The sequence below is a fragment of the Saccoglossus kowalevskii genome, chromosome 21 (genome assembly GCF_978046115.1).
Source record: "Saccoglossus kowalevskii chromosome 21, keSacKowa6.1, whole genome shotgun sequence".
Classification (NCBI taxonomy): Eukaryota; Metazoa; Hemichordata; class Enteropneusta; family Harrimaniidae; genus Saccoglossus; species Saccoglossus kowalevskii.
This window is the reverse complement of record NC_140661.1, coordinates 14,362,839-14,383,444: the sequence shown is the minus strand read 5'-3', so window position 1 is coordinate 14,383,444 and position 20,606 is coordinate 14,362,839. Positions and strand designations below refer to the sequence as shown.

Genomic DNA, 20,606 nt, shown 5'->3' with positions numbered 1-20,606 from the left:
AAAATACAAACAAATTGGCAAAAAATGTAGCTGTCTACCTTTTATACAATTGGTGATTCTCCGAACAATTGCGAGATCTCGCGAGATGCATAAAAGACGCGCGTCGAACGTCTGCCGCAAAAATCAAACGATTTGATTTTGAACTAGAATTTCTTTATTTCGCAGCTTACATTGACCGGCCGATCTTCGACAGAGGAATATTGCTTCCGAATACCCTCACTTAATCGAAATTGCCTATCATCAAATGTGGACAGCACATTATTAAGCATGGAAATGTCCCTGAAATACTTTCGCGTTTGTCGAATCCCACGCGATGTTTGACGCCACTACGATGCTATGACCTTTGTTTGTCCTGTTTTTACGTTCGATTTCACGCATAACGCGTGATTCTCGCAGTGAACGGAAAATGGTCTATTGACTGAAAACACATGCAATATAGTTCACAATGTATAAAATTAAACTGAAAAAATGAATACATAATAAAAAAAACATTTATTAAAAATAAAAAAATTACATAATTATGTCAATGATACTTACAGGTGATGGTCCAAACTAATTTTAAAAACAAAAGGGATGTAAGGTACACATCTGAGGGGTTAGTTACCGCGGTAATAAGATTGTCAGTTTCCAGAGCTCAGCGTACAAGCCACAACTTGAACAAATCCGTGATACAGAATGGCCAAATGCCACACAACATTCAAAGCAACTTGTAATTTCATAAATAATTTTATCTTTTTTCCTGCTATAATTCATAAAATCCAGTTTGGTCAGATTCCAGAAGATCTTCGGCTTGACTATCTGCTTTTGTAAACTTTTTATTTCCTTCACGTCCACCGAATAATTTCCTGGCCTTGGAGAAGATTTTAGGTGACCCGGTGTTGGTAGTGCTGTACGTTGCTGTTGGGATGACATGATCGCTCTGGTAAGCTGGCATAGATTTTGATTTGTAATCGTATTGTGCTGCACGATGTGTTACTCTTGGTGAACAGGCTTCAATTTCTTTTACACTGAAAAGTAATAAATCATTATTTTCAAACAATTCCACCAATGGTCTTGTGCTAGAGATTTATTTATTGAGCTATGAAAGTGACAGTGCATCATACATTTGTAACTACATGTATGCATGTGTGAGTCCCACAAAACAGGAATGTTTACATACATGTAGCAACCAATGCCAGTTAGTATATTAAACATGTAATCAAGCTAAATAGAAAAATCAAACTAAACAAGACATGAAATGTCACAGTCCCCGTTATTTGATTATAAAGTTGTACAAAGAACATCTGCAAACAGGTGAATAAATATGTACTCTTTGTGGTTACAACTCATCATAAAGTGATTTCCGATGATCTAGTTTTGTATTGACAACTAAAAACTTCCACTGACCCATGTTCAGAATCTCAGAGTACACAAGTGCAACAAAACTATTTGTCATACATGTATACTTGCTCAAGAAACTGCATTCATAAATCTGAGTGAACCTTGATGTACATGACTTCTTTGTTAATCGGGTCTTAGTATATTACCAGGACCTGGGTTTGTTTGAACATCATCACTGGGCATCAGAATCATTCTCATGTTGTCAAATACAATTTGTTATTAACACAGTAAGGTTTATTATTTAAAATGTATTCATTGTATATATAGAACAACATCTGTTAATTTAAACAATTGTAAAAGCTATGTTTTCAGAACAAGTAAAGTTTGGTCTGCTCATAACCTTCAATGGAGAAGTAACAATAATTGTTTGAAGTCTTTTTAGTGCAGTGATATTATTGCATTTCAATTATTAATGGGTATAAAATACTATAAACCATTTAATTTTGACTTCTAGATATATTCAGGATTTTATGAAATTTGTGTACAACATTTCAATAAAGTCCCTGACACTCCATGTTGTAGGAACCCAGAAAAAATTCAGTTCACAGCACCACTGTAAAAAACAAAAAAGTTTAAAATGAGTATAGTCAAAGATATACACATGTGGGTTCATAAGACATATGTACCAATCTGAGTTGGTTCTAGAGATTAGTATCACAAGATTTTACTCTCCGTGATTCAATATCAGTCCTATGTATAACGCTGTGTTGATCAGGCGAACTAATTGACAATGGCCCTACAGGTATCGCTATGAAATCACAGTAGTTTTGTATTCTTCTTGCATTTCGACCATGGAAAAATATTTGTTTTTGAAAGTGGTCGAATTATTAGAAGAAAAATAGAAACTATTTTTTTTAGTATGAATTCTAGTAACTGAAATGCAGGATTGAAAAAGAACAAGACAATACGCAGGATTGATAAACCTTCAGCGAGCACTCCTGAAATTTCAGATCATTGGTACCATGTTTTTGGATACATTTAATGACCTAATACATAAAGTCACATTTGTTATTGCTCAATCACTTGACCCTGTATGGCACAAGATTGCAAGCTTCTATCATAAAATTGGGTTATTTAATGATGCAACGAAACATGCATTCACAGCAGACGGAAATTCATTTGAGATATTACTGAATTTTTGTATTCAGTTTTCCATTTCAACTACCATCATCACTTAGTAAGCTGTGATCGTGCATTGGGATACTGACTGTGCATAAATGTGCAGTGTACTGTCATCAGAAGACCGATTGTTTGAGAATATTTTGCACCATTACGCCATTTCAAATATTATATTAATTCACAGACAACAAAATAAAGATTTTCAATAACATACAAGTTTTCCCACAAATGATGATTGTATGGCAATTACAAGGCTTCGCCAGTTTTACTTTGGAAGAAGTTGAAAACAGGTAACAGGAAGGGGCTACATGACTACATCTTTTTTTTTTTTAATTTTAATCAAGCATGATTTTTTTACTTTTTTTTTTACAAATGTCTATTTCAGGGCAACAGAAACAAAAACAATAAATGTGTAGGTAGGCATTTTAACAATTGCACAATTAATATTGGATGAAAACGTCATTACCGATATAAATCATAATCATAATTAAAAATAATTTAGTCAGTTTTCATAATGAAATGCATAATAACATGTACTTATAAATTTTAATAAGGTTCAACAGCCTTTTCATTTAGTGGCAGTTTATACACCATAAAACCTCTGGTTTAGGTGTCACACTCAGAGAAGAGTGAAAAGCCTTTGGTTCATAGGCATCGCGAAATGTTGGAATTGAATCCCCCCAAAAAATTCACATACTGTAACATGCATTATTTTTTTATAATCTTGTTGATAACGAAAAGTAAAGTATGTTCTAAAAGAAGTTTCGAATAAATACAAACACGAATACATTGCTTAGTCATTAGTACCGGTAGCGAATGATCACGGTAGCACAATCTGGTCATTCTGTGTTTTGCAAGTGAATAACTTACTTGTTTTCGAAGTATTGCAATTGTTGATTATTATTCAGTAATGATTATAAAAACGCACAAAAATTTAATTCGTTGAATTTATATAAATTGGAAGTAATATTCAACTTAGTTTCATGGTAAACGAATGATTTCGGTCGAATGTAAATGTTCGAAGAGATACGATATCCGCCATGTTCTCATTTACACGTGGCTCATTTAAATATGTTAATGACGGTTCAGTGACCTCGTGGTGAACGCAACACGGTAATAGATTTACCGATGTTCTGGCAAGATCTTTATGCTTTGATTTTGACAGGGAAAACGGCATGATTTTTTTTAATCAAAAAATATAAACTGAGCATTCAAAGAATAATTTAACATTGTTCGCAGAAATAACAGCTTCGAAACGAAGCTTACCCATTTGGGCTATTCACAATATGTGTCAATGACTACTATGGTACAATATAAATTAGACTCTTTTAGGCGCCAGGAGTGAATGAAGTATCTAAAATATTTTTAAAAAAAACTATAAAAAAATGCCGAAAAAATGCCGGGCGATTTCATGGTCCGTTGCAGACTACTCGACCGACCGTCCATACACGTGTTGTCACTGCACATCGGCCATGTTGAATCGCACGAGATCGACAAAATCTTCATTACAACTAACAGTTTAATGCTCACAACATAAAAATACGAATATAATCGTAGGCAACCTACTATTATATAATGAATAAGTTGATCGACACAGGGACACCCCCCCCCCCCCCCGAGTTGTGGATATTTCGGAAATCGCGACACAAGCAAAAGGCCGGATAACGATTTTACTTGAAACTATGTCCCCATGAATTAATCGTCCGTGTACAATAATTTGACAGGGTATACAATTTACAAACTTTCGTAGATTGGAGACAATTGTTTGCTTTTTTGGCTTTTCACAAGAATATAAAGCTGGCAATCATCATAATATTCACGTCCGTACGTACGTCACGGAATGTACACCAATCGCACCGCACCCCAAAATACAGTACAGTTCTCGCGGAAGCTTTGGCTTCACTTCAGCTTCACCTTCGCTTCAGCATCGCATCATTATGGCATTGTTATGGCTTCAGCATCGCTTCAATGTCGCGACATTAAAAAGTTAGGCGATTATCGCTTTGCTTCATTGTGGCCTCATTATGGCGACAATGTGGCATCAGCATCGCTTCATTCAAACAAAGAAGTTTAGTAACTATGTATAGATGTTGAACAACCGTCAAAAGTTCAAATACTTTTTGTTTTAACTATCTATAATTATATGCACGCAATCTGACCCTTTGACCTAGATTTGGCTGGGATTGAATATTTTATTTTAGACAATATTCCGACGTGACGCACTGCTACAAAATGTATTCAACTGAAGTACAACATGGTTGTCTGGGTTTCTTTTCCTGATTGTGTTGAGTTTACGATTTGTATAATTATTGTTGTTTCCCCCCAAGCAGAAGACAAGCCGAAGGACCATGAAGCTAAATAGAATTCCCACGCATGGACGTGGACTGAGTGAAAGAAAATATTTCTAAGGCTAAAATAAAAATGACCTACTATTACACCTCTTTGTGTATTTGTCAATTTTGTATATATTTGGTATGACCGTATGATCGTAAATACCTAGAAAAATCTCGTCTTTCGTTAGTAATTTCATTTGTTTGAAATGTCTACCGACCGTAATTTGTTTCTCCAAACGATCCCGACGTCCGTCATTCAACACAATCAGCATTTATTTATCGCAATTCATGGGGATCATGTCCCGTAATTTGCGGGCTGTACAACCAAATAATTAAACAAGTACTATTTATTGTATTTTTGTTTTACCTCGCGAAACTACAACAGAGCGTAGAGTTGTCGCGGTTAAATAGTCCCTTGAAATCGATGGAACTTCAACTACAAGTATCCATTTCTCAACTTGAAATAAAAAAATCGAAGAGCATCGGGGGATATATTGTTAACCAGTCTTACGAATCGCTAGCTTTATTTTATTCGAATTTATAAAATTCACGAGTTTTCGACATTTGTTGGCAACTTCCGCGCTAAAATGGTTGAAAATGTGGGTGTGGTTTTCTCGCAAAGTTCTGTTGATAATACGGACTTATATGGTTCCGTGACCCAGGTCGTGCTCCGATCAGGTGACTCTCAGCCAATCAATGATGTTGTAACAAAACATATTTAACGCAAATTGAAGGGTCGTCATACCATTCAATCTCCATCGTCGATTCACAAAGTTTTTTTTGTGCTGTGACAAGTTTCGCAATTATTCACTGAAAAACATCGGTATATTTTGACAAACGGATGGGATTTTACCTCAGTTCAAAAAAAAAGAAAAAAAGAAAAAAAAAAAAAAACAGGGCTGAGATACAAATCAGTTTTGCAAGTTGGGAAATAAGGTAAACCAGACTGGGGTCGATGATTTTCAGTATCGAAGGATTTCCGTGTGAATCATGATTTTCAAATTGTTCATCGGCTGGTGACCAAATATTTACGGCCACACTAAATGGACACGTTTTTTTTCTGAAGCCCAAAAAAATATTTCTGCATGTCAAGTGCTATTCGATTTTTTACAGAGCATGTGGCTCGTTTTCATTCGAAAATATGTTTGTGAGAATACTTTTAAAGTACGTATAGATCAAGCTCAGATCACTGATCGTGACTTAATTTTGAGAATTGGTTGTCAAATTTTACCAGACCGACGCCACCACAACCATCCAATCGTATGTTGGAAATGTACGCACTTGTTTTGGAACTTTGTATCAAGATGACTGGCGACGACGCCGACGCACCAGGCGGCGTACGTGTGTGTTGCATGTTTTAGTAGTCCGGGCATGGGGTCGGACTCGGCTAAAACTAAACGAAACACAGAAAAATACCACCGAAATGAGGAATCTGAATCTGCTCTTCTAGTAGCAAATAAAATGAGCGAAAAAAGGTAAATTTTATAACAAGAACAGTTTCACTTCGTATACAGCAAATTGCATCGTGTGATTTGAATTTATCACGATTTTCCTTCCAGTCAATATGAAACTCGTCACCTTGCCGATTGTAATGTACTTCGCAAAGTTTTTGGTGCCCAATACTCGCAACACTAAAATAATTAAACAAGATATCTTTTTAAAATGTCATTTTACTTTTGATCATATTATTTTATTCGCCTTGAATTTCAAATCGAATACATATCGAACTTCTGTACATGTTTTTGTCTACTGCCCTTCTGCGTGCAAATAATGAGGTCATACTCATGTCACAATACTTTGAAGCTGATGCCATGTTGATGCCATGAGACTGCGAAGCTGAGACCACGATGATGCCACAAAATAGCGAGGCGAACACAGCTTCAATTTTCAATGACGCGAAGCTGATGCCACAATGATGCGATGCTGAGGCGACAATGAAGCCATGCGTAGGCGACAATGATGCCACAAAAGCCAAAGCTTCCGCGAGAACTGTACTGTACATTCAATTTTGTAGAAACTGGAGAACTTACCTTTGCAAACACGCCTCTTATGCCGCCTTCTTGAAGTTCTTGAAATCAAATAAGGTTACTAGTTCTTCTAGTAACTAGTGAATAAGACCACTGAGCCGAACAGAATACATGTATAAACAGTACTATAATAAATTGCACGCAATGAAGAAATCACGTGCTGTAGCGTTACTCGCAGATCTAATCTACTGTAAAATATTTTATTTCAGCTGGAATTATCATTCGCTGAAAAGACTTTTTCTGGCTGTTTTTTGTATTGAATTTATTTTCATTGATTTTTGACAAGTTTGACTGTAAAATATAGGAAAAAGGGAATATTCGCTGGATTTTATTTTAACTGAAACATTCCTTCAGCGAAAATAGCCAAAAAATGTTGCAAGCAAAAATAAAGTATTTTACAGTAATTAATTTATTCTGAGCATGCGCAGACGTTCTGTCAATGTTGCCGGGAGAGGTAATTTTTGATAAAAATCGTGAAAAAGACCCACTAGGGATTTTCAGATCTGGAAAAAAAATTACGTGCATACTCGGAATACATTTGTTCATCAATCTGCCAAGTTTCACTGATACCTGCTGTAGAATTTCTGAGAAAATGTTGGAGACGGAGACGGAAACCGGACAAAACCTGAATTATAACTCCCCTTTTCAGGCTGCGCCTGAACGGGGACTAAATATTCCCAAAGATGGAGCTACATCATGATGCCTTTTCAGGACAAGCAGCCTATCGGCTGAGATAGCTCCGCTGTTAGCAACGCACATTTCAATTAAAGAACTGAAGACATCATTAGAAAATGAACAATATGTATAGTATCAAAGCAATCGGACTTACAGTTTTCAACAAGAAGTCGAAAATATCACTTTTTACCAAAAATGACAAAAATATTCACCAAAATTAGAGAACTGAATATATCATCACAAAATGAACAAATCTGAGAAAGGTCTACATGTAGTATCTATATATGTAATATCAAAGCAATTAACTATTGGTTTTTAACAAGAAGTCGAAAATATCACTTTTTACCAAAAATTACAAAAATATTCACCAAAATTAGAGAATTAAAGATATCATTACAAAATGATCAAATCTGAGAGAGGCCCACATGTAGTACCTATATATGTAATATCAAAGCAATTGCACTTGCGGTTTTTAACAAGAAGTCGAAAATATCACTTTTTATCAAAAATGACAAAAAAATTTACCAAAATTAGAGAATTAAAGATATCATTACAAAATGATCAAATCTGAGAGAGGCCCACATGTAGTACCTATATATGTCATATCAAAGCAATTGCACTTGCGGTTTTTAACAAGAAGTCGAAAATATCACTTTTTACCAAAAATGACAAAAATATTCATCAAAATTAGAGAATTGAAGATATGATCATGAAATGAACAAATCTAAGAGAGGTCTACCCAAGGTACATATACACCAAGTATCAAAGCATTCAGGCTTGTAGTTTTCAAGAAGAAGTCGAAAAAGTAAAACATTGACACAAACGACGACGGACAATCACTCATATGATAAGCTCCGCACGACAAAGTCGACAGCGGAGCTAAAACCCAGACAATGGTTCTTTGGATTAACCCTTTGACTGCCAGATTTTTTTTCTCACCCAAAATTCAGTGCACATTTTTTCAATTTTGTGAAATTATCACTAAATTTTATCATTTTGGTCCATATGAACAGTTTTGAATATTGCTTTGCAAAAGGTTTGTCAAATCTTAACATTCCATATGGGAGGATCAGCCTGTACACAATCATTTTGAAACTGGTTCACCCCCTCCCCCCCTCCCCACACATTCTAACTACCCGGTACACCCCCCCCCCCCCCCCCCCCCCCCCTAGTAATGAAAAATCTTTTGTCTACTAGTGACTTTCAGTTCTAGTCCATTTTTAAGAATGCTTTGGTCGCAGTTGAAAACTTTGTGAAGGTACTAGACGTGACCCAGGAGTAGAAATTGATGATCCTCCATCTTTGTCATGAGCCAACGAAATATGAAAATTTGTTTTCCACTTGCGACAGAGGGCCATAATACCCAGTATGTTGTTGTTTACAAACAAGTGTCTACCCTGACGACCCCCCAACATTTAAACCTAACTGATTCTCAGTGAACAAGAATTCAATCAAATTGTGCTAAATTGAGTTTTTTACAAATAAATTGAGTTTGTGGTCATTATTAGTTTGGTGTTTGGTTTATCTGTTTTGATCAAAATAGTACGCATTTCCCACATTTTGCTACAGCAGGATCCATTGTTGTTTTTGAACAAGCAGCTGTCAACCAAATTTGAATACAGCCCACTCTGACAACAACAGGAATCCAACACAACACGTGCACATGAGCAGTTGTAACACATGGCAAAAGTGGACGAGCGATTAATGAATTAATTCCCAGTGCCAATACAGTGTAACATTTACTTTTCATTGCCAGAAATTCCCACAATCAGATAACTTGATGCCAGTAGTAAATTAATGTTTTACTGCATTTAACGGGTAAATCAGAGATCACTTACTTGGATGCAACAATTATTGAACACGGAAAAATACTATTGTTACTATGCATCCTAAGAAATGCACACAAAATCACATAGATGAATCAAATAAAGAACATGTGTAAGAACATGTTTACACAAGAAATGAACTATGTACATCATCCCAAATTACCGTACTCAAACAATTACCGTAAAATACTTTATTTTCGCTTGGAATTAATTTCGCTATTTTCGCTGAAGGAATGATTCAGTGAAAATAAAATCCAGCAAATACAAACTCTAAGACTTTCGTATTCAACTTGTAAAAATCTAAAAAATCATTGAGCACCCAAAAAGTCTTTTCAGCAAAAATTAATTCCAGCTAAAATTATTTAACAGTAATCAATTTCTAACTTTGGGACCAAATAGTAACAAAATGAAACGCTTCAAAGCATTCACCTTTGCTTGAGGTGTTTAACAATTTTTTTTTGATCATAAGAGTTTTAGAATATATTGTCTTCATGAACCAGGGTTTGAAATTACTCAAATGTACAGTGAATATTATCACATTTCCAAGATTTAACAAAAACACTAACTCACTGTGAATCATTAGCCAAATTGTTATGCAAATTAGGTAATCCAAAACTAATCAGGTCTGTGCATTTAGTATTTAAATACCTAATTCACTACGTTCAATTACCCACCATAGACTCCGGTCAGTCAAAATGACTATTTTGAACTGTAGGCATTAATCAGCGATTCTGCCGGTGACGGAGAGATAGAATCCAGGTCAGGGGAAGCCCCATGACCTCAAGATTCTTTTACCCCTTACGTCACGAACCCACGTGACCGAGGCCATGTGGCAGCGCCACAGGTAGCCGTCCATCACTCTTAATTTCTCTCCACCTCGAGTGGAGATGAAATCTAGCGAGCTCTGCTGGATCGCCTGCTTTTTTTTTTCCTGTCCGGATTTATAGCTTGGGTTGTTGCCGCTGCTCGGCATCCGACATGGTAGCTGGTAGGATAAGTTTTCCTTGTCATTTTTACCCCCGTGTCGTTTTCCCCTTTGTGTGTAGTATTTTTCACAGCAAAGAAATCAAAATCCGGCGCCACTACGTAGTCACATGTTGATTTCACGGCGGCACCTTTTACAACTGTAATTCGTTTCCCTCATGCATGTCGTCTTTTATTTTTAATGTATTTAGCAATATATAGATGTAATGACAGCACCAGGGCTCGCTGCTGTTTTCTTTCCGGTCTCCTCGTGTTTCGAGTCGAACATGCAGTGGTTATATTCAGAATTTACCAGCATAGAACCCGCATCCGAGATACTTTGTCGTAGCTACGTGCGGGTTTCGGGGTTTTTGCGTGAGTTGGAGTTCTGAGGCCTGAGATTTTCTTTCAGAGCCATCAAAATCGCTGAGACTGACCGCGTCACAGCAAGGTCGCACGTCCAGTAAACAAATCGGTTAAAGTGAGTTGCGTGTTTTGCATGAGTGGAAAGTCCTCACGCTCGGCTACCGGTACTTCATGTACCGGGACGTCGAGTAAGAGGCCCGACGGTGGAGGTGCCGATATTTTTCTCGGTCTCCCCCGCTGATCGGAGGGCATCCTCACAGTCTGTTTTTTCAGGCGGTGGTTTACCGGATTTTACCGGCTGCAGCGAGGCTGTGCCCCTGGAGGCTTTCCTCCTATGGGGCCCGTTGCGGGTCTCTTTGTGGACCCTTCCTCGCACGGCACCGGGTTTGCCTCCAAGTTGAGGGCTTTGGTCGAAGGACTGTCGGGGCAATTGCGTCCCTGGCAGGCCGGGTAGATCAGACGCAGTTGGAGCGAGCTGTCTCCACTGTGTCCCCTCGGTGGGCAAGCAGGAAGAGACACGAAAGCATGTTTGCATTCAAACACGTCTCTTCCGGGGAACCCCCGTTCCCAGTCACGGCTCTCCCACTATTTTGGGGGGTGGCCGAGGCTCAGGCTAATTGCACTGGTCCTTCTCTGGATCCGCGGGCACTGAATGCCAACGGGGTGCTGGCAGCTAAGTCTCCGATCTCGGGGCAGGGCTTTCAGGGCAGGGCACACGTTGACCCCCCCCACTTTCAGCCAGCTAGGGTTCGTCACGCGGTAACGGTACAACGGTGACGAATTTATCCTTGTGTCCGTTCCCCGCTGTGGGTTTTGACTCCTTTCTTACCGACCCACGGGCGTCCCCAGAGGGAACCGACCCTGTCATGAGACGCACAGTCGAACACGCTCCCTCTCACATATTTTAAGTTAAAGGAGACGCAGTTCGCTCGCGTTGGATACAGCCGGTACTCCGAGCGGTCCCTCAGAGTCTTCCATCTGTATGACTCGGTGAGCCACGCTTTTGGGGTGAGGCGGAGTATCATCGATCCCAGTGATACGATGTATATACCCCCACCCTTGATCCTAAAGCGACCACCTAAGGTTGCTTCAACACTTATGGGATCACGGGCGTCGGGATCCAAAGCAACCCCGTCGGCACATCTCTCCCCTGTCCGTCTGAGTGCGGAGTGGGGCGCAGAGCACGCAAACGGTGTTGATGGGCGGCGTTGGTCAGCCGCGGAGGATGTAATGCTTAAGGCCCCCGGGTGGGGATAACGTTAGGCAACACTTCCCACTGGACCAAACGCTACCCGGTCGGTGTGTTTCGGGATCAGACCCCATAGCGTGGGATGAGACCAAACCGCCCCAACCGGATTCCAAGGCTCCTTCCCCAGACCCCGGTACCACGAATTTGGCAAACCGGGCAAAGGGGGATAGCCGCGTTCCAGGGGTGTCTTTGTCAATTGAGGACGACCCATCTAGCCCTGAGGGCAGAGTTGCTTGAGCGCATTATTATGCGTGCCCAGCACTCTGGTGACTTTGGAGGCAGAACGCACCAGCCTCTTAGACCAGGCGACATTTTTACTGGTAGGCCACCGCACATCTACGTGCGACACCCCCTAGTGTTGCCTGGCTCGCTTGGCCAGGGCCACTACTGTGCTACGAGACGCGGCCTTAGACGCACGTGTTTTCGCCGACAAGCTGAGCCGGGGTACGTCCCCACCTCAGTGACGCAGACTGGACACCCTCCACCCTCTTTGTTCAGGGAATGGTGGGTACAGTCTCGGAGCTTCGGAGTGCAATGAATCAGAGGGTTCAGATCGAATCCGCTAGCCAGTTGGTCCTGCCATGGGCAAGCGGAGGGCACCCCAAGCACAGAAAACACAATGCTCTAGGGCGTCGTCCGCTAGCCAGAGTCAGCCAGGAGGCAAGCGCTTATACCCTTCCATGGGAGGAAAGGGTAGTGGCGCGCCCCCAGGGAGGTAAGAGCCAGGTGGTGGCTCCTCACCCTCTCTGGGCGGACGTCTACCCGGCAGCAGGGGAAGCATGTTTGACGCTCACCTCTGCAACCGGGGGGGACAGGCACGTGTTCGGTGAGTGGCCAGGTCACAACTTAGTGACTACTTCAGGCCTTGGGGAACTCACCTCATGGGGGAAGGAAGCACCCCCCCCCCCTCGCAACTGTCGAACACATGGCCACACATCCCTGTCGTACACAGATTGCGCCGGTGTAGTCCGGTTTGGAGACGGCGGGTGACCGATACCTTGACCATTTCCCCCCGTCAGTGTCTCCCCTGTTGGGCACTGCCAGGGGACTCCTGCAAGGCGGAAGCAATCAGACAGGAAGTAGCAGTTTGCTGGGGAAAGACGCCATACACAGGGTACATCAGCCGGAACCAAGTCCAGGCTTCTACCCAAATGTGCTCGTAGTACCAAATCTACAAGTGGCAGGCGTCCAGTTTTGGACCTAGACAGACTGAATCAGTACGTGCCCCTCGATCGGTTCCACATGGAGACACCATTCAGGGTTCTTCTCTTCATCCACCGTTTTGACTGGCTAGCCCCGCTAGACTTAAACGGGGCCTACCTGCACATACCGATGCACCTAGCGAGTTGCCATCTCCTTCGAATCGCCCAGCTGGGCCAAGTATTCGAATTTCGGTGCCCCCCCCGTTCGGGTTAGGCACAGCGCCCTACGTGTTCACCAGAGGGATGAAACAGGTAGTGCTGCTGCTTCACCAGATGTCGGTACACCTCAATCCGTACCCAGACTACTGGTTACCAACAACCCGGGCAAGGGGTAATAGCCAAACGCATCAGGCTAACACAGGATTTACTTCACCAGTTGGGCTCGTTAGTAAATCGACAAGTCCCACCTCGAGCCAACGCGCAGTTGGTGTCCCTGGGCATGGAGTTTTGACACAGAGGTAAGCTTGGCTTAGCTATTTCAAGCGTATTGCTTAGCGCTAAGCAGCCTAGCCGAATGCCTAGTCAGCATTCCCTCGGTGTCCCTCCGTGAACTAATGCGGATCATCGGAATGATGACCTCGGTTCGAAGGGTTGTTCCCCAGGCCGCACTACGCAGCCGCCCGGTATAACGCTTGTTATAACGCCGAGCTCTCCTATGGGAACTAGATAGGCGGGTTTCGATCTCGGACCAAGTGAAGGAAGCCCTGCCCTGGTGGTCGTCACTGACCAACCTTGGGCAGAGGGGCTCCCTTGGACCCGCTCGCCGCAGGTATGACTCTGGTAACAGATGCCTCCCCCCAGGGTTGGGGAGCGCATCTATTGGACGAACAAGCCCAAGGATATGGCTCCCACATAGTTTCGGGACCACCATATCAACCGGCTCGAACTGTGAGCAGTGTACTTAGCACTACCACGCTTTCTACCCGTAGTTCGAGACCACAGAGTTCTGCTCCGCACAGACAACGCAGCGGTGGTCTCCTTCAAGAAGGAGGGGGGGACGCATTACCCATCGTTGTCAGTCCTAGCGGAGCAAAATCCTCCTTTGGTGCCTGGAATACAATGTGGAGCTAACCGCACACCACCTTCCAGGGGTGAGGAACAGTCTAGCGACGCCCTTTCAGGGCGACTCCGTCTCCAGAACACGGAGTGGCTGATACCCCAGTGGGTAGCCTCCAGGCTGTTTCGGCTGTGGACGGTCCAAGGTTAGACCGTTTGCCGCACCCCGGAACACCAAGCTCCCGACGTACGTAACACTCCTGCTGACTCCAGGAGCCTGGTCCAGGGTCGCTTTGCTACCCCGCGGACCCACTTAGTTGTGTACGCTTTTCCTCCCTTCCCCCTAGTCCACCGGGCACCGGAGAAGACTTCGACAGGTGCACACCTGCATATTATCATTGGTCGCACCCAATTGGCCAAACAGGGCCTAGTTTCCACTTCTGTCGGAAACGATAGTCGAAACACCAGCAGTGCTTCCGGACTTACCGGACATGCCGTCCCAACCAGACGGCGCACTACCACGAGCCCAGCGGGTATCACTTACCCGCATAGAGGCTCTCATTAGACCCGCACATATGAAAGCTTTATCTGAGCGGGCTGCCAACATCCTGGCCAGGGCGAACAGGGATTCCACCAATGCAGCCTAGATTCTAGGCTGCGAGCATACACTGGTTAGTGTAGCGGAAGGGAGATTGATCGATACCATCCCTCTATTGGCCAGGTAGCAGGCTCCTTCGTCCACCTGTTTGACAAAGTGGGTTTGTCCTACGCAGCGATCGTTGGCTACAGGTCGGCCTTGTGCCCCACCATTCAAACGTACGGGAACAAGACTAACCGATTGTCCTACTATTAGGAGACTATTTACTGCTTTCCAGACGCTGAGACCCCATGCAAGGGAACTGCCCAACTGGGACTTGTCGGCTGTGTTGTCCGCTCTAAGCAGACCGCCTTTTGAGCCTCTCTGATCAAGCACCACTCAAATTTTTGACGTGGAAAATAGTCTTCCTACTGGTCCTCGCCTCAAGTAGGCGTCGGCCAGAGCTGGGGGGCATTGTTCTTCTCGGATGATGTACCGTCGTTATGGACAATCAAGTTGTGCTAAAGACACGAATCGGGTTTCTCGCCTAGAACCAAATCCCAGGACACGATTCTCACCCGATCGTCATCCCCCGGCTGGCAAATATTGTCGGTCCGGAGGAATTGCTTCTCTACCCGGTCCGAGCGCTGAGTTGCCGCGAGAACCATACCAGGTTTTCCAGACGGGGAACCAAACACATATTTTTGTGTTACGGCCCTGGCAAACAGGATAAGCCGGCTTCCCTGACTTCCATCTCCAGGTGGATTACTGCGACTGTACTGAAGGTCTATAATACAATATCCTCCTCAACACAGACCTTGCAGAGACACCAAGTACGAGAACATGAGGTCCGTGCGATTGCTAACTCACTAGCGCTAGCGTCAGGTGCCCCCCTCAAACACATTCTGAGGGCAGGCTTCTGGAGAACGCAGAACGTCTTCATCAACTACTACCTAAGAGACACCCAATCTATTGAGCAGGGTCTCTTCAGGTTAGGCCCCGTCGTAACGGGTCAGGCTTTGTTTGCTGACCCAGCCCGTACGACCGCAGGGGCCCCTGCGCATAGGCGATAAGTCAGTCTCGGCATTTTTGCGGGCAGATTGTCTGTACCACTAGCACTCCCTGGAAGCTCCCAGGTTTCGCTTCTTTCGACCTACGCCCTCATGCGAACTGTTTCGGTCCTACTTCAAGCTTATCACCCCCGAATTCGGCTTGGGTCTAGCTTTCTCAGGCGCACCAAACCCTGTCACCACAGCAGCATTGGTTTCTTGCTTCGGGGACAGCACAGGCAAGGTAAGACACCACCCTTCTTGGATCTTAACTTAGGTCTTTTGAGTTTGTTTTCATCCCGGACTGAGGAAAGACTTTCATCATTCCTTTTTTTCCTGTTGGCTCGGAAAAACCCGCCACCTATCGGTGTCTGACTCTGCCTACAGTTCAAAATAGTCATTTTGACTGACCGGAGTCTATGGTGGGTAATTGAACGTAGTGAATTTAGGCGAGGGTTCTCCGAACCCGCCTATTCACATAGTTCATACCCACCATAGACTCCGGGTCCCCCCCAACCTTCCCACTCTTTCCGTCGCGTTGGTCTAAGTCCTCGAGGCGGAGAGAAAGGAACCAGAGTGATGGACGGCTACCTGTGGCGCTGCCACATGGCCTCGGTCACGTGGGTTCGTGACGTAAGGGGTAAAAGAATCTTGAGGTCATGGGGCTTCCCCTGACCTGGATTCTATCTCTCCGTCACCGGCAGAATCGCTGATTAATGCCTACAGTTCAAAATAGTCATTTTGACTGACCGGAGTCTATGGTGGGTATGAACTATGTGAATAGGCGGGTTCGGAGAACCCTCGCCTAAGTTTCAGTGATATTTCATCAGAGGGTTTTGAGATAATGGTGGGACAAACAAACATACATACAGACAGGGTAGCCGCAAAGACTCCCATTGTGCGCTTTGCACACAGAAGTCAAGAAGGAATCAGTAAGTGATGTGTTAATTTAAAAGTAGTTTACAATATGTACAAATTACACACCTACTAGTTTCTTCTATCCTTTTGACTTCAGTTTTCATGACCCTTAAATGGCGATCAATTCTGTTAAAAAAATCCATAGTTTCATCGCGTGGTTCCTCATCAACCACCTCAGCTGGAGAATCAGTCTTTGCATCAACCGTAACCCCAATAGCCGATTCAACTATGACATCACTTCCTTCTTTATCGCTTTCTGATGCAGAATCATCTTTTGTACTCTGGAGAATGGGAGTTGTATCTGTTGTGTCATTGCCGTTATTAAGCGATGCAGTGGCGTTCTCGAGTAAATGCGCAGGTAAAGGCTGATCCCCGACTGGAATATTTAACACTTTCCTAAGAAATATGCTGTCAGTTGTAAATAGTTTGTTGGCTCTTTTAATTTGTTCTATCTGTAAATCAAAGTAGTATGGTAAAAAAAAGAAAGAAAAACACAAGTCAATAAAAAATACAGACATTTCCATCAAGGCAATAAAATCATTGAAAATAATGTCTGGCAGACATAACTACAGTCTAATGCTCAAGGAGGTACACTAAAAGTACATCAAGCCAACAAGTGGGTACTGTAAGTAAAGTTACCATAGTAACAGCCTGTAATAACAGAAAACCTTCCAGCAAGGTCAAAAAAACAACGCACGTCACTCGTCAAAACGTTGAAATTTTCTCAAAAATTGGTAAAAACAATAAATAGTGAATCAATGCTTATCACGTCTGATGGTCATACTCACAGGCGGAAGCAGTGTCTAGTGAGAAGGGCTTGGGTGTTATTATTGACAACCAATTCAGCTCTAAAAATAGCTTGTGGTGCAACAGAAAGGTAAAATGCCTGAATAAACATCTTATTTTCATTCCATTTTGTATACTTTTAAAGGGTTGTAGTCGTTATGCCACGCATGCACGAGATATATGGCTTTCATATAAACAAATATGGCAACTTTGACTGTTGCGCAGATCAACCAGTACAAACTGAGACATTACAAAGCTTTAATTAGGTATTTTTCAGGTGGTTGGAAGGTATCGAAAGAATTCCCAGCATTAATTAGTGCAAGTTGCCCAGGTAACACCTCATTGTGATTTCCATTAGAATTGGCCCGGCGCATTGGATTGTGGGAAAATCAATGTTTATCAACACAAATATCACACATGTGCAGCACGACAACTGACATGCTTTAAGTTGAGTATTATAACTTTTCTTTCATTTTCTTCATCTTTATAAAATACAAAAAATTACATTAATCTTATTTTTGAGTTTCTTTTACTGTAACCTAATACTTCTTTCTCTAGGCTTTATATGAGGTGTTGTACAATACTTTATTTCTACTTGGAAATTATTTGCACCATGATTTTCAAGGAAGGAGAAAATGAGCCACATCAAATCCAGCCAACATACTATTTTCCCAATGGTTTGCATGTAACTCATGATAAGCTAAACTACAGTTATAAAAACAAAAGTAAGCAATTCAATAGTATATTATGAAGGATGTTTAATACATGTACTAGCCTATAGAGAATATTTAGAATAGAAAATTGTTTAAATGTTTTTCATGTTGCAAGTAGGGCTTGCTATGAATGGAATTTATTACTATAATCCCCCCAAAGTACCTGAAAAACTCGTAAAAATTCTGATCACTTTTAAATAATTTGTTTAGATAAAACGGTTGGGTTTTTAGAATACAAAATAACGATAAATTTTCGGCCAGTCGAGTAAAAATTCAACAAATATATAAGTTTGGTTATATACAGTTGCAGAAATAGAATAGTTATAGAAAGTCATGTCTTTAAACAAATTGTTTTCTTATGAAGTACATATGTAAATTATATAGTATTTAGTTATGCAAATTAGCCACTATGCCCGAGTATTAATTAACTTGGTAAGAATACTGATGATAAACACTGAGGTAAAGTGAAGACCACTGAGATTTTTTCATTGATATTTCTCTGGATTAAAACAACTGACAACTTACTTGTTTAAAAATATTGACAATTACCGATACTGTCCTGAAATATTTACACATAGAAATAAATAGTGCCTATGAAATGCCACATACATAATTAAAATTTTTGGCTTCTGTCGCCCTGAAATGGATATTGTAAAAAAATAAGAAATAAATAATAAATCATTTTTGAGTAAAATTGAAAAAAAAAATTCAAGTTGTAGACATGCTCCCTTCCTGGCACAGTTGACTGTTTCTGACTTTCCGACTTCTGTCGAAGTGACACTGCACCACAATCGGCAGGGGAAGCCATACAAGTACCATGTACTGAATACCATGAAAAATTGTTAAACTAATCCTTTTACAATTGTGTGCGATAAAAATCATAATTTTTATTGTCTGGGAATTAATTTTTATTTTAGATTATTTAAAAGTCAATAGACAGCAAATTGGAACCTGTAACATTTCACAGACACTATAAGATTGATTTTAATACATCTAGACTGTAAGACAAAAGCCAGCAAGTGATTCAAAATATTTTAAAAACAAAATAGTTGTTCTAATCCAGATCAATCTCAATGACAAATTCTTGGTCATTATCACTGCAAAAGTCATTTCCTGCATCAGCTGAGACCAACAGAGGAAAAAGATCAAGTATTAATCAGGGTATTAGTATTAATATAGTACACAACAGTTGTTTAAAGTCCACAGCTGATACAAGTTCGTACTTGACCTTTCAACTGAATGACATCTTGACAAATACACGCAACTTTGTTTTGTTCTGCAATATACCGGTAAAATGAGTGATATCTGAAACTAATTATTTCCATATTTTCCTACAAAAGTGTTAAATACTAAACAATACAATATAGCAAAATGTCTGTAATAATAAGACAGTAAAATTAAGTACTTGAGTAGCCAAGACTGGTGTCATCGTGCATGTAGGCAAAACAGTACAGAAATAAATAAAAAGTGTCCAAACAAAGCTGGAAAGCAAACTAATTAACACGTATATTTAAAGAAAACAATTTCCCACTTTGCCCACCACCCACATGCACCATGTAAACTAGACAAACGAGTAATTACTAGGGGGTATACATGATGGTATTTCAAAATTTAATCTCTGGTGTTATTATTCATCCTAAAATCTTAAAATATAATAATTCTGTTGTAATTAAAGTTGAGACATAATTTATTTAAAATGTGGTCACGGCGTGGGGCCTCTAAATTACAGACCATGAAAGTCGTACATGTGAGATTTACAAATCGTCTATTTATAAATTCAAGACTTGCTCTGTCAGCACTGACGACTTGGTGACTTTTGGTAAGAATTAATCGGAATTATTATAATATACATAAATATTTAAAAGTTTCACGGGACAGTAGTCACTGAGTATAACAAGATCAATATAATTCAAAGATTTAAAACTCGTCGTCTCAAAACAGTAATTTGAAATAAAAATTACCGCTGGCGAAAGCTGATACCTTTCGAGTTCCTCCGTCATCCATGATCGGAACAAATCGCACCGGAAATTACCGTTCAACTCACCGTTACTCCATATTTCAACGCGATCCCTTGAAGAGTATCAGTCTCAGACACCGAATGCTTTATATATATTTCTTGTTTTGATTTTTGGAGACTTCCGTAGGATCTGCCGTAATGTTTTTTCGTAATTCCCAGACCCTGCCGTTCACTCCGACTCCCTTCAAGCGCTGCCATTTTATGGATGTACTCGTATTTTGATTTGACGTTGATGGAAATCGCGTATTACGCGAGAGTCTCGTTAAAGTCGAAAGGTCAATCTGCCAAATTATAAACATGTTGTCAAAATGATGTTCGCTATGTAGCAAGTTATTCAGAACAGAACACCTAAAAATAAACGAAAAAAAATCGAATTCCCATTTTGTTTTACATATTATATAAAAAAATAC

The 20,606-nt window shown here is 41.3% G+C and overlaps 1 protein-coding gene across 1 annotated transcript; it reads right to left on the bottom strand.

Moving 5' to 3' along the window:
- Positions 1-473: 473 nt before the first annotated feature.
- On the bottom strand, positions 474-20,461 carry LOC100374663 (lysM and putative peptidoglycan-binding domain-containing protein 2-like). The gene is made up of 3 exons (XM_085495144.1): positions 20,224-20,461; positions 16,747-17,132; positions 474-1,007 (listed from the first exon to the last, which is right to left on the bottom strand). The coding sequence occupies exons 1-3, from the start codon at positions 20,392-20,394 to the stop codon at positions 743-745; spliced, it is 822 nt and encodes a 273-aa protein (XP_085351270.1). The 5' UTR covers positions 20,395-20,461; the 3' UTR covers positions 474-742.
- Positions 20,462-20,606: the final 145 nt, after the last annotated feature.